Genomic DNA, 15740 nt, shown 5'->3' on the forward strand with positions numbered 1-15740 from the left:
CATCTCTTTAAACCGAAAAGTTGGGCAGAAAGTGGCAGAAGAGTGCACGCCATCTTCGGAATCAGTCTAGGCTGTGGATTCTGGTGAGTTCAGGGTTTGGTCATTTGCTTCTGGTTCTGACAGACCCAAAGATCTCATTACAGGGTGCGTCCATGATGTTGTCTGAGTTACATGACTAGAAGAAAAAGAAATATTAAATGACATAACCAAACATAAACATTTTGAATAAATGAAAAAAAAAAGACTAACATTTTAAAGGTTGGGGTTGGTAAGAGTTCTTAAAAGATTAGTTCATCCAAGATGTTCATGTTTCTCTTTCTTCAGTCGAAAAGAAATTAAGGTTTGTGTGGGAAAAAAAATTACAGGATTTTTCCTCATATAGCGGATTTCAGTGGTGCCCAATGGGTTGAAGGTCCAAACTGCAGTTTCAATGCAGCTTCAAAGTGTTAGTCAAGAATTAAGGGTCTTATCTAATATAAAAAATTCTATACTTTTTTAAAGAAAAATGAAACAAAAGCACGCACATCAGTCTCAAAAGGGTGCTCGACCAAAAAGCAACAAGTAAAAAATAGAATATAAAGTCGGCAACACCTAAGCTCCAAAAGTATCAAAAATATTTATTATTAAAACAACTTTCGCATAGCGTGTGTTACGTTTCGAGCCTGGTGCTCGAAACGTAACACACGCTATGCGAAAGTTGTTTTAATAATAAATATTTTTGATACTTTTGGAGCTTAGGTGTTGCCGACTTTATATTCTATTTTATACTTTTTTAAAGACAAATGCTCGTCTTGCACAAGCTGAACTCACGCATTACATAATCATGTTGGAAAGGTCACGCTTGACGTAGGCTGAATTACCAACCCAGTGTTTACATTTAGACTTCATTCTTGTAATTTCGACTTTATTCTCAAAACTTTTAGACTTCATTCTCATTTCAACTTTATTTTCAAAATATTTCGACTTTATTCTCATAATTTCACATTTATTTTTTTAATATTTTGACATTATTACTTTATTCTCCAAACATTTAGTCTATATTCTTGTAATTTTGACTTTATTCTCAAAACATTTCTACTTTATTCTCTAAACTTTTAGACTTTGTTCTCATTTTGATTTTATTCTCAAAATATTTTGACTTTATTCTCTAAACATTTAGACTTTATTCTCATTTCAACTTTATTTTCAAAATATTTAGACTTTATTCTCGTAATTTCACATTTATTTTTTGAAATATTTTGACATTATTCTCAAAACATTTAGACTTTATTCTCCAAACATTTAGGCTATATTCTTGTAATTTTGACTTTATTCTCAAAACATTTCTACTTCATTCTCTAAACATTTAGACTTTGTTCTCAGTTTGATTTTATTCTCAAAATATTTCGACTTTATTCTCATTTCAACATTATTTTCAAAATATTTCGACTTTATTCTCGTAATTTCACTTTTTTTTTTATATATTTTGACATTATTCTCAAAACATTTCGACTTCATTCTCAAAACATTTAAACTTTATTCTCTAAACATTTCGACTTTATTCTCAAAACATTTCGATTTATTCTCAATTCAGTTTGTCTCTGGATTCTTTAATTTGATTTGATTTATTTTTTGTAACAATGCAAACATTTTTACTGACACTTTTGAACAAATTTATGCATCCTTGCTGAATAAAAGTATGAATTCTTACAAACCCCAAACATCTGAAACTTGCGTACACTCTTAAAAATTAAGGTTCCTTACGATGCCATAGAACAGGGTTCCCCAAATCTTACCCTGGAGGTCCAATGCGCTGCAGAGTTTAGCTCCAACCCTGATCACACTCACCTACCTGTTATTCTCTAATGATCCTGAAGACCTTGATTAGCATGCTCAGGTGTGTTTGATTAGGGTAAGAGCTAAACTCTGCATGAAAATGGATCTCGAGGTCCAGATTTGATGATCCCTGCCATAGAAGAACCCTTTTTGTCTAAATGGTTTCATAAAGAACCTTTAACATCTGAAGAACCTTTCTGTTTCACAAAACGTTCTTTGTGGCGAAAGAAGGTTCTTCAGGTTGTGAAAAGGTAATAAAGAGATGGTTCTTTAAAGAACCTTTGACTGAATGGTTCTTTGTGGAACCAAAAATGGTTCTTCTATGGCATCGCTGTGAAGAACCTTTTAAAGCACCTTTATTTTTAAGAGTGTAGGGTATTTTAGGTGTACAGGTGACTGTTGTGGCGCTGGTGTTTTTGTAATGGAGAATGCTGGACTCATGGGTGTGGCATTGCGTGCGACTTCAAAACTCTCAAAAGACTGATGGATTTCTGTATTACTAACCTGTGCTGTTTTGAAAGTTATGCAAATGAGAGAATATGCTCATGGGAAAGGGAAATTTGTTTCCTCTCTCTTGAGATCAAGAGGTTACATACATTTCGTCAATAACAATTTGAAAATTCTTTTCAAATAACATTAGAAATGTTATTTACTTTTGTGAAACAGCAGAAAACAAAGGAACTGGGATTTGTGAATGTATCTGAAGTGACTTACTTCACATAGTACTTCACTCCATCTGCAGTGTACGCCTCGTCCCAGCCAAAAGGCAAACCTATGAAAAAAAAAAAAAAAAAACAGAAATCAGATACGTTCACTCTACATGAGGACAACAAACAAGATACTAGAGAAGTCTAAAGCCAAAATAAAAAAAAAACAGCATTGCAAAATATCTCGTTGATCCTCTTGATCCTGATAGGCCAGTGACCGTGAGAATTTCCTGGCAAATGGATGAAATGGGGTCATAAATGAATATGTTAAGTGTCCCAGGATATCTGCATAATCTGAAAAGCTATTTCCATCAAAAATATGGAATGTACTGTACAGTGAAAGTATAACAAGCGTCAAACAGGGACAAATCAGATTTGCTTCCATTGGATTTGGATTTTGGTTTAAAAACTCTATACGCATTTCCCTAAATGCACTTTTTATCTTTGGATTGAGGACTGATGTGTGCCAGGTTGTAATTAATGGACGTCAGCCAAAAAAAAAAAAAAAAAACGTAAGCAGACACTATTGAAGGCTTAATATGGCACAAGCTAGAATCTCATTAATACGTGCCACCATACAGAGTAACAAATCCCTGACAGAATTTGATCTTGACACTCCCTTTGGTACATGCAGGAAGTACAATTGACAGTAAGTCTGCTGGCATACACAATGTCCTGACATGACTTTATAATGGTTTCTTGTCAGAAATATGATCTTATTAAAACATGGTGATGAAAAGAATACACAGAGTATCCCACTGTCTAGATTTCACACACAATCAGCATTTTGACAGGAAAGGTAAAAGAATAATTCATAGCATCTCAGGTTTCTACAAACAAACGTCCCTGGCTACATATTTAGTGCCTATGGGAATTTACAGTAAGCTTTGTGTCTACATGTAAACGAATGAGTGCCATCATTTACTCTTTCTCATGTCATTCCAAACCTTTAAATTCACATTCGGAACACAAACGAAGATATTGATTTAAGAAATCCGAGAGCTTTCTTATGAAAATTGTGAGATTAAAGTTGTAATATTTCGAGAATAAAATCAAAATTACGAGAATAAAGTTGAAATATTCTGCGAATAAAGTTGAAATATTGAAAATAAAGTCTAAATTACAAAAAATTAAGTTGAAATATTTTAGGAATAAGGTCAAAATATTTCAAAAATAAATTCAAAATTATAGACATAAAGAAAAAAAAAGTTTCGAGAATGAAGTCAAAGTGTTTCAAGAATGAAGTCGAAATGTTTCGAGAATAAAGCCAAAATATTTTGAGAACAAAATCAAAATTACGAGAATTCATTTGTAGCAATTACGAGATAAAAGTTATAATATAACACATGGTATTATTTCTGCTAAATAAATTCCGGTGGCCTGGCAACTTCTCCTGGTGCTCTCAATCCGGGCCATTTGTATGCGCCGGCTATACTCTCAAAATATTATAACTTTAAATGCTACAATTTAATTCTCGAAATTTTGACTTTATTTTGGAAACATGTTGACTTTATTCTAGAGATGCACCGATTGATCGGCTAGTGATCGGAATCGGCCGATTTTCGCATGATCGGCCCGGATCGGTGACCGGCCGGTCAATTTCTCCTCTTGCCGATTCCTAGCCGATCCTTTTATTGCCAGCGGCGCATGCAATTACGTCACAGCCACACGCTCGCAGCCGCGCACTCACAGTCGCGTGTAAACATGTCTTTGGTGTGAGTGAAGATGACACAAAGATCGCAGTTTGTAACATTTATAAGGCCAAAATACAACGTGAGGGAACAACCACGAACCACGCGCTTGTTTAGCTTGGCTGGACATGTGGTAGATCGCGCCCCCGCTCTGCATATTTTGCATGTCTCTGTTAGTTAACACACCTGGTTCAGATAACCCGCTCGTTAGAAGTAAGCTCCGTGAATGAACTGTGTTCCGATTGACATGGTGCCTGCACAGTGTTCATTGCTCCCTACTCCCTGAGCGGGGGAAATCCGTTGACGTTTACTACACTTTCATTCATTCACATATTTGCGCTGCGCCTCCGCATACAGCCTCTTCACACACTAATAGTTCGAAGCCAGCATATATGTTCCATTTGAAGGTAATTAAAGCGCGCGCGACGTGAATTTAATTTTTTTTTTTTTATTTACTGATGCATTTATGTTACACTTCTCTAGTAAATATAATCTGTGTGTGAAGACGCTGTATGCGGTGGCATAGCGCAAATATGTGAATGAATGTTACGAAGTGTAGTAACGTTACCCCTGGATTAACTGGTGACAAGGCAGAAATGCTTCTCTTTATCAAGGAAAATTTGCCATTAATGCTCAAGTAATAGCATTTAGTACTAGCATTGTTATTTCTACCTGTTTGAAGGCACAGTGCACGTTTTGTTATTAAAGTTATTGTTGTGAGATGATCCTGTAATTAATGTTTAAAAAAAATCCATATAAAATTCATTGAAGGAAAGTAAATTTTTGTATGCCTGCTTTGTTACTTATATTTTATTTCTAATGTTTTCAAGGCTCAGAGCACTTTATTTTGTTAAAGTTATTTTAATATGAGAAGATGCTGTAATGTTTATACATTTCTTTTATTATAAAATTAAAAAAATACATTGAGGAAAAGATTTTTGTTAGTATAACTATACTACGTTAGTTACAGGAACTAATTTTATACCTTTTTCGAAGGCACAAAGCACTTTATTTTGTTGTTAAAGTTATTTTGTTGTAAGAAGATCCTATAATGTTTAAAAATGTATTTTATTATAAAATAAATTTAATTAAAGAAAACATTATTATTAATATTATAGGCCTATGCTTTCATTACAGTTCTTAAAAAAATTAAATCGGAATCGGCAGGTCACACTTACTGAAAAATCGGAATCAGAATCAGCCAAGAAAATTGCAATCGGTGCATCTCTACTTTATTCTCATAATTATTCTTGTAATTTTGACTTTATTCTGGAAACATTTAGACTTTATTCTTGTAATTTTGACTTTATTCTCGAAACATTTCAACTTTATTCTCATTTAGAAAATATTCTCAAAATATTTTGACTTTATTCTTGTAATTTCAAATTTATTCTTGAAATATTTTGACTTCATTCTCAAAACATTTTGACTTTATTCTCAAAACATTTAGACTTTATGCTGAATTTGACTTTATTCTCAAAATATTTCAAATTTATTCTCCTAATCTTTTTATTTAATCTCAAAACATTTTGACTATTCCTCGACTTTATTCTCAAAACATTTAGATTTTATTCTCGTAATTTTGACTTTATTTTCGAAACATTTCTACTTTATTCTGGAAACATTTAGACTTTATGCTGAATTTGACTTTATTCTCAAAACATTTCTACTTTATTCTCAAAACATTTCGACTTTATTCTCAAAACATTTAGATTTTATTCTTGTAATTTTGACTTTGTTCTCGAAACATTTACACTTTATTCTCATTTCAACTTTATTCTCGTAATTTCGAATTTATCCTGAAAATATTTTGACCTTATTCTTGTAATTTTGTATTTATTTTTGAAATATTTCGACTTTATTCTCAAAACATTTTGCCTTTATTCTCGTTATTTTGACTTTTTTCTTGTAACATTTCTACTTTATTCAGCAAACATTTAGACTTGATTGTCATTTCGACTTTATTCTCGTAATTTCCAAATTATTCTCAAAATATTTAAACTTTATTCTCAAAATATTACGACTTTAATCTCGTAATTTTAGATTTTTATTTATTTTATTTTTTTTACGTGCCACTAAAACGTTGTCACACTTTGTAACCCTGCAATGCAACTACCATATTCAAGGTCCAGAAAGGTAGTAAGGAAATCACTAAAATAGTCAAGTGGCATCAGTGGTTCAACCTAAATTACTTCTCTTCTGTGCCTTTCACATGAGTACCACAAACACTAGCTCCTGCGTCAGCACCTCATGCATGCATCACGTGTCGAAGACTCACACGAAAGAGAAGTTGTTAAATAAAGATTTTTAAAATTATTTTTGTTTTCTTTACACACAACAAATTCTAGTAGCTTCATAAAATCAAGGTTGAACCACTGATGGCACATGGACTATATTTCAATGTCCTTACTATCTTTTTTGTACCTTTTAGTACCTCTTTACCTTAAACATGGTAGTTGTGTTGTTGTCTATGCATGGTCAAAAAACTGAGAATTAATCAAAAATGTCTTAATATGTGTTCCTCAGTATTGCTGTTGGTTGTTTCTATTGTAAAGCAATTCATCCTAACAACAAACATAAAAAATATCAATTATTGGGGGGGGGGGGGGGGGGGGGGGGTTAATGGCCCTAATTTATATCACATTCGTCTGGACGCAGACATCTGGGAATTCATATGAAATGCGCCTGTGTGTCATCCCTAACTGTCGGCTGTTTTCTTGAAAGCAGCCTTGAGAAATAAAAAAAACCCCAATAGTTTCCTAGAATATAAACAATGTTGTTTTCTAAAACTTGCATTCCTCTCTATTTTTAGTGGCCATCAATTCATTTTTTGGGAATTCAGTTTTTGTATTCTGCGTTCTGACGTATTCACATTGATCAAAAACCGTTACTGTTTTAGCCTTGGGACATAGTAACCACTCAGAGTAGCTCATCACATGCCTCTTTAATTTAATCAACTCTTTGTTTTCTAAAGGCCTTGCTCTAGTAACCAAGAGCGAATGATTTCACTAGATCAACACTATGATACTAAAAAGACAATTTCAGCTGCCTCAAACTACGCCTCAGTAAATCAGATATAATTGGGATAAGCTGCAGACACTCTCCCAAAATTGATTTGCTGCTCTGTGTTAAAGGGACTGTACGAAAATCCTGTCATTTACTCATCCTCCTGTCATTCCAAACCTGTACGGCGTTTTTTGTTTTTCTGTGGAACACTTTCATTTGTGCTGTGCAGAAGAAATAAAAAGTAATACAGAACAGCATGGAGTTGAGTAAATGATGACAGAGTTTTGATTCCTTTTAAATGATGAAATAAGGCCTATTATTGTATCATAAATGCTTATTCCAAAGCACATCTCTCCCTCTGTCTTATTGATGAGACACAGTGGTACACAGCCTGTCACATGGCTGGGAGAACATCCATCACGTGGAGAGCAATGCCTGTCTTTGAGCTGGGCTGGAGTTGCTTTCTCTGGTTTCAATCGGTGTGATGAGGGTGGCCCTCCATGTGCAACTCAAAGCCTGCCTCGTCCTCCCCCGCAGGGAAGCATTCAGCCAAAACGTGAGCATCACTCACATAGAGGTCACATGCTGCCAGGTGTGTGGGACACGTTTCCCTGTTCCCTAAGCAATCACTTTAGCTATTTCTTTCCTCCCTCAGCTTCACTGATCCTTTGACCCCAAGAGTCTTTTATCTTTCTATAATCCAGCCGTCTGTCCGTCTCTCTCAGCATCACTTGGTACCTTAGAAATTTCAGTTACCAAGAAAGGGTAGTTTTTAAATCATCCGTTTATTGTAATGGTCTTTTGTATTTAAAGAAGAAGTTCACTTCCAGAACAAAAATTTACAGATAATGTACTCACCCCCTTGTCATCTAAGATGTTCATATCTTTCTTCAGTCGTAAAGAAATGATGTTTTTTGAGGAAAACATATCAGGATTTTTCTCCATATAGTGGACTTTTATGGTGCCCCAAGTTTGAACTTTCAAAATGCAGTTCAAATGCGGCTTCAAACAATCCCAAATGCAGTTGTAAATGATCCTGCCCAAAGAAGAAGGGTCTTATTTAGTGAAAGGAACGTTTTTTTTTTATGCTAATTTATATACTTTTTACCCTCAAACTTCTTCGTCTTCGTCTTCGTCTTGTCTTGCTCTGCTCAGCCCAGCTCAGCTCCCTCAACTTCAAAAATCATTTAAAAATGAGCCTACATTGCTGCAGAAGTACCGACCCAGTGTTTGCAAAGTAAACATGCAAAGAAGATCAAACCCCCTTAACAAAAAAGGTAAAGCAGCGATGTTGGGTGCGATTTTGTTGTTGAAGTTGAGGGAGAAAATTAATTGGGATTTTTTTAACATACCCTAACTGTCTTGAACCAGAAAAAAACAGAGAGCAAGAGCAAGATGAACGCTTGCGGTTAAAAAGTATATAAATTGTACGTTTCATTAGATAAGACCCTTCTTCCTCGGCTGGGATTGTTTACAACCGCATTTGGGATCGTTTGAAGCAGCATTTAAACTGCATTTTGGAAGTTCAAACTCAGGGCACCATAGAAGTCCACTATATGGAGAAAAATCCTGAAATGTTTTCCTCACAAAACATCATTTCTTTATGACTGAGGAAAGAAGGACATCTTGAATGATAAGGGGGTGAGTACATTATCTGTACATTTTTGTTCTGGAAGTGAACTTCTCCTAGATAGTTTATCCAAAAATGAAAATGACCCCATTTTTACTTTTACCGTCAAGCCATCCTAGGTGTATATGACTTTATTCTTTCAGACGAATACAATCAAAGTTTTATTTAAAAATGCTCTGGCTCTTCCAAGCTTTATAATGGTGGTAAATGACTGTTGAGATTTTGAGGCACAATAAAGTGCATCCATCCATCAGAAAAGCTCTACACACAGCTGTGGGGGGATAATAAAGTTCTTCTGATGCAAATCGATGCATTTGTGTAAGAAAAATATCCATATTTAAAACTTTATAAACCGTAATCTCCAGCTTCCGCTAACTTTCATACACGCGTTCACAAGAGAATGCTAGTCTCGTGAGAACCAAGTTTTATTTACCAGTCTACACTTGGATATTTTTCTTTACAAATCCTCGTTTTGTACGTCTAATTCATGACCGGTGTTTTTTTTTTTTGCTCTCTCCTCTGTGCTTCTGCGTTCGTGACTTCCGCACTTGTCACTTCCGCATTCGTCACTTCCGCTACATCTTACGTCATCCGCTGGAACGCCACTTTCTTGTGAACGCGCGTTTGACAGTTAGTGGAAGGTAGAGATTACACAGTTTATAAAGTTGTAAATATGGACATTTTTCTTACACAAACACATCGATTCACTTCAGAATACCTTTAATAATCCCTATTATATTAATAAAGCCAACACCGATTGTCTTTATCTGAATGCAGAAAATCATATACACTTAGGATGGCTTGAGGGTGAGTAAATAATGGGGTAATTTTTATTTTGGGGAGAACTATGAATGAATGAATATTTAATTTAATATATAAATATGTGACCCTGGACCACAAAACTAGTCATATGGGTCAATTTTTGGAAATTGAGATTTATAAATCGTTTATACATATAAATACGTTTTCCATTGATGTATAGTTTGTTAAGATAGGACAATATTTGGCCAAGACAACTATTTGAAAATCTGGAATCTGAGGGTGCAAATAAATCAAAAATATTGAGAAAATTGCCTTTAAAGTTGTCCAAATGAAGTTCTTAGCAATGCATATGACTAATAAAAAATAAGTTTTGATATATTTACGGTAGGAAATTTACAAAATATCTTTATGGAACATGACATTTATTTAATATCCTATTGATTTTGGCATAAAAGAAAAATCTATAATTTTGACCTATACAATGTATCTCTCTAAGGAGGATGTGTCCTTCAGATTGATGGTCGACCAATCTGACCAATTCTTTGATGAATTTTTACAATAAAGCCCTCAATCCTGAAAATGTGCTTTGAAGTTTAAGGAACTCTGATATATTACGCCATTTAATCAAGCTCACTATATGCCATTTAATCAGAGTCACTATTCAAATTCACAAAATATCCAATGCACAGCATGTTCATTCAAAAGCGCTTTGACAAAGAAAAAATGGTTGAAAAACAAGTCCTTCATTGATTAACCTTAGTGTTTAGGCTGAGACCATGTATTCAACAAAAAGAAGAGGCTAGAGATGCTCTTTTGTCTGGGTTCCAGTATGTCCCTGAACTGTCTGTATCCTTTACCTTGTAAGAAAATCATGCTGGTTTGTAACCAGGAATACAACCCACATGTTTTCTTGAGATACAAAGAATAGGATACAGCTAATATTACTATCTGACTACATTATTAGTAAATCTACCAATCAGGTCTTTTTAATACTAATGTGACTCATTTTGAGTTTTATGAGGGTGTTTTGGACATCCTGCATTGAACAGGGAAAAGCACTAAAAGAAAAGGCAGCCTCTTGGTGTTACTTTTTGTTTCCAGAGCTGCGCTTTGGACTGACTGCTATCAGTAATGTTTTGACAAGGCGAATTAATTTAACTAGGCCAACAAGATATTTTGTAAACACTCTCAGTCAAAACAAACAGTCATGAACGATCGCTGTTGAGTGAAAAAAAAATTCAATTATTGTTTTTACATTTAACAAGGCTCTTTTACATGTTTTCTCACTAAGGACCCATTTCTAAAGGTGGTATATATCTTTGTCAAGCCTGTGACATGATATACAATTGCGACGAAGATGTGGACAGTTGCTTTCTAGCAGCTTCGTTTCCAGGCAACGATAGCAGCAGTGAGGTGAACTAGATCTAAAAAGCTTGTATTAACAGCAAATACACCTTGTATTGTGTTTCCTTATGAGATTGACCTAATTTTATTCACTATACACATCTAAATAGATTAGATTTCACGATTAAGGTGGTTTGCCTCATTTTCTAGAATATAGATGTAAAATGCGCACATCATGAGTAATTGAACAGACAGGATATGAGAAATTCAACAAGAAAGCACATTATTAAATCAACTTAAATGTAGATCACTAAAAAGATAAAGATATTACATTATAAATGTCTGAATAGGTTCTATAAACTTGAACAATACGCAGAATCTTGCTCGTAATGATGGTATAATGTTTCAATGTGTCTAGTTTAAGAGGCTCGTAATGAGATGGGATCACGGAAAGACTGCCAATGTTTTGACCTCTACAGGTCATTCGATACATTTATGTAAGGTCAAACATTGCTGGAAGGTAAGGTACATATTTACCTGAGAATTACAAAGGTGAATGGGGTCAGGAGTTTAAGCATAATGGGTAAATAAGCAGACTGAATGTGGTTTTAGGGTCATGTTTGTGTGTGTACATGTGAGTGTAAGTAATATTTTATAAATATATAGGCCATTTTACAGAATTTGTTCAAAGTCAGAGTTCAAAAATGTGTCTTTTTCCACAGATTTTGTATGCAAATTATATCATATGCAAGATATACATTTTTAAAGTTTTGGAATATTTGTCCTCTCCCCAAATTTGTCACTGCAGAAACACAGTAATATATAATTTAATAAGAAGGGTTATAGTGACCTATTAAGGTTTTGCTTACATCTTCCTTGTAAATATATACATACAGTATCTCACAATAGTGAGTATGAAATGAAACTTGGATATATTCAGGATTTACTGTCCTGTCCAGTATGTTGTTTAACCATGCAAAGCCACATCTCCTATTTATCATGTTCATGTTTTTGTCTGCTTGACAGGACCATACAAAGTTGTCTATTTATATATATTTTATTTTATTTTATATATATTAAGCTTACTGATATTTTAAATATTATTGTGGGTTTCAATAGATAACAAAAAGATCTTAGCAGACATCTAGGATTTGAATACTTAAATGCTTTTCAAATGTGTTTTTGGTTGTGGAACAGCAGTTTGCACCGATTCTGTAGAATGGCCCATATACAAAATATTATAATATGCATTCCGTTTGAATGATAATATCTCATGCAGCACAGTTCAACTAAAATTGCTGCCCTGTAAGATACATTTTTGTATGACACAGTGGGTCAAGAGTTCGACAACAACATGAAGGCCAGATAAACTGACAGGAGAGACAGTTGCAATTAGGTAGACATTGTGATGTTTGTTTTTCATGGCAAAGCAGAAAATATGCCTGTATACTTACAGTCCAGCTCCAGAATTCCTCTGATGGTATTAGTTATTTCTTTAGCTTCCACAGCAAGAGCAGATGCCGTCCAGGACGGTTTCTTCCCACTTCGAGATTGCAGGGTCTGAGACAAATTGGCCAACTTTGGATCACTGGGAGAACTAAAAAAAAACACACAATCATAATTTCAGATGTTTTAACTAACTAACCAAACCTTTGCCTAACTTCAGCTAACTTATTATTTGATAAAGATATATTTGATTGTATTTTGCACAGTTTACTTGAGGAAAACAACCCTTTGGAAACTGAAAACTGTGTCAGTCTTCAACAGACTTGTTATAAAAGCTGTAGAAAAGTGCACTCCCTTTGACCTGAAATGAACAAAGCATGCTGGGCAGGTTGGCAAAGAAGAAGAGCGCAGCATGACTCCTAATAAGGGGTGAATTTTTGGGGAAGGGGATTCAGACCCACTGACATGGATGGACCAGTGTTATGAAAACATATTACGAAACTACCACACTTTCGGGTCATTAGCAGAAAACTGAAATGAATTGGTTCAGACTGATTGAATCATTGCAGGCGTTTGAAACTTATTTAAGATTCGCTACAGTCTGATTTTAAAAACAAAATTCTTTGAAAACTGCAACTGAATGAAACTTGTTACAAGAAACAGAATTTTATGACTTATATTAATTGGTATATGATTCCATTACAGAGTAATATGATATATTTGGTTTGAAATATTCTAATATACCAATTATTTATTATTTTATTTACATCACCGTTCAAAAGTTTGAGGTTGAGGTTTTAATATATTAAAAAAACTTTCGAAAGACGTTCAAGGCTGCATTTATTTGATCAAAATTAAAGTAAAAAGAGTAATATTCTAAAATATTATTATTCTAGTTTAATATAATTAAAATGTAATTTATTTCTGTGGTAAAAAGCTGAATTTTCAGCTCCATTACTGTAGTCTTTTTACTTCCATTGATTGATTCTTCATTATTTTAATAAGCTAATTTGGTTCTCAAGAAACATTTTTTATTATCATTAAATGTTTGAAGGGATAGTTCACCTAAAAATGAAAATGATGTCATTAATTACTCACCCACAGGCTGTATTAATAATAACAATAAAATAGTTTTAATATTTGTTATTATTATTACTATTATTATTTTACTGCTACTACCTGTACAGTTAAATATGTTAAATTCATAATAAAAATTGTTTTACCATTTATTATTATTATTATGCTGCTACTACTACTACTTGTACAGTTAAATGCTTTAGATCTATAATAATAATAACAATTAATTATGAACAAACGTCTTACGGGCTTGGAAAAACATAAGGGTGAGTAATTAATTACAGAATTTTAATTTTTCAGTGAACTATCCATTTGTTTTTGAATAAAAGTATTAATTTCTTTGGTATCTTATAACCAGATAACAATAAAATCCTACAGTAAAATAAATAAATAGAATAAGTTAAATACGTTTTATTAAGGGTTATAAGAACACATGCAAATGTATTTATATTTAGCATGTAAATAACTACAGGTACAGTAGAGTGACTTACAAGCTCTCAAAACGAAAAACTATTTTGGTGCAAATTGCTGACAGCCTTCATTTCGATTTATGAGGATATGTGTAAGCCCTAATAGACAAAGACACAGTGGCCTCTTCAGTCGGTGGGGATGATCATTAGGGGGAAAAAGGGCTCTCCAGACGTGCTCTGCTAGCTGAGCAAGGGGCGACAGACTGCAGGAGGCCATGCTGATTGGGCCTAATCAGCATCACTGCCACAGGAAGGTGTTGTACTGGCCTCTAGTCATTAACTATCCCTGTCTTTTGCCCGCAGAGTCTCTCTCTATAATAGAAAGAGAGGCAGAAGACTCACTCTGGAAAAAAGTTACCATTTACACTCCCTGAATACACAGTCTCCTAGAATATCAAAGGCGAACTAATGACTGAGTAAAGGTCCCTAAAGGAAAAGAGTCTTTGTTAGTAAATCATTCATTGCTTGCGAAGTGTGGTATTGCTGTCTGGCATACTTTATATTAGATTAGAATTCAGTCAAATCATTAGATCTGGCTTAACAAAAGACTGACAAGGGTACAAGAATAATAATCTTACCTATAGCCTCTTGAAGCGCTTTGGTTTTCAGACAGGAAGCCTTGGACAGTCTGCGGGATTTTTTAAAATGTAGGTGATTAGATTAGTCCATAGTTGCTGCATGAACATTAACATCCTGCTATTTTCTTCTACAATAACAATAATACATTATATTTATATAATTAATATTATTACTACTACTTGCACAGTTGCATTTTTACAATCAACAACAAATATAATAACAGTAATACAATTGTTTTAACATATTATTACTACCATTATTGTTATTATTATTGTAGTTACATTTAAATATGGTAAATCCATAAGAATACTAATACTAATAATAATAAAATTGTTTTAACATTATTATCATCTAAACATTATTATTATTATTATCATTGCTTCTACTACCTGTACTGTTATGTTAAATCCATAATAATAAAAATTATATTAATTAAATTGTTTTACATTTATTATTATTATTATTAGAATTGATATTATTATTATTACTGCTACTACTTGTAGAGTTAAATATGTTAATTAATAAAATTAATAAATTGTTTTAACATTTATTATTATTATTAATATTATTATTATTATTATTAATACAACTATTACTACTTGTACAGTTGAATATTTTAAATCTATAATATTAATAACAATACAATAGTTTTAACATTTATTATTATTATTATTATTATTATTATTATTACTGCTACTACTACTACTACTACTACTTTTACTGTTAAATATGTAAAATTCATAATAATAAAAAATAATATAAATTAAATAGTTTCAACATTTATTATTATTATTATTATTATTATTGTTGTTGTTGTTGTTGTTGTTATTATTACTACTGCTACTTGTACAGTTAAACATGTTAAATCCATAATAATAATACATTTTTAACATTTATTAATATTAATATTATTGCTACTACTTGTAGAGTTAAATATGTTAGATCCATAATAATAAATAAAATTTATAATAAAATTGTTAAACATGTTAAATCCATAATACTACTTTTAAAAAAATATTATTATTATTATTATTATTATTATTGCTGCTGCTGCTACTACTTGTAAAGTTAAATATTTTAAATCTATATTAATAATAATAATAATAACATTAATAATAATATAGTTGGTTTAACATTTATTATTTTTATTACTATTATTATTATTACTGCAACTACTACTACTTGTACAGTTAAATATTTTAAATCTCTAATA

General features: G+C 32.8%; 1 protein-coding gene across 1 annotated transcript in view; it reads right to left on the reverse strand.

Annotated features, from left to right (window-relative positions):
- Positions 1-6: 6 nt before the first annotated feature.
- The window catches only part of stxbp4 (syntaxin binding protein 4), a 52748-nt gene continuing 37014 nt past the window's right edge, over positions 7-15740 (reverse strand). The window contains exons 19-22 of the mRNA XM_073828472.1: positions 14527-14576; positions 12410-12552; positions 2530-2587; positions 7-175 (exon numbers count right to left, since the gene is read on the reverse strand). Coding sequence (XP_073684573.1) covers positions 67-175; positions 2530-2587; positions 12410-12552; positions 14527-14576 — 360 coding nt within the window. The 3' untranslated portion in view covers positions 7-66. The remainder of the gene's footprint in view (positions 176-2529; positions 2588-12409; positions 12553-14526; positions 14577-15740) is intronic.

The sequence above is a fragment of the Garra rufa genome, chromosome 22 (genome assembly GCF_049309525.1).
Source record: "Garra rufa chromosome 22, GarRuf1.0, whole genome shotgun sequence".
Classification (NCBI taxonomy): Eukaryota; Metazoa; Chordata; class Actinopteri; order Cypriniformes; family Cyprinidae; genus Garra; species Garra rufa.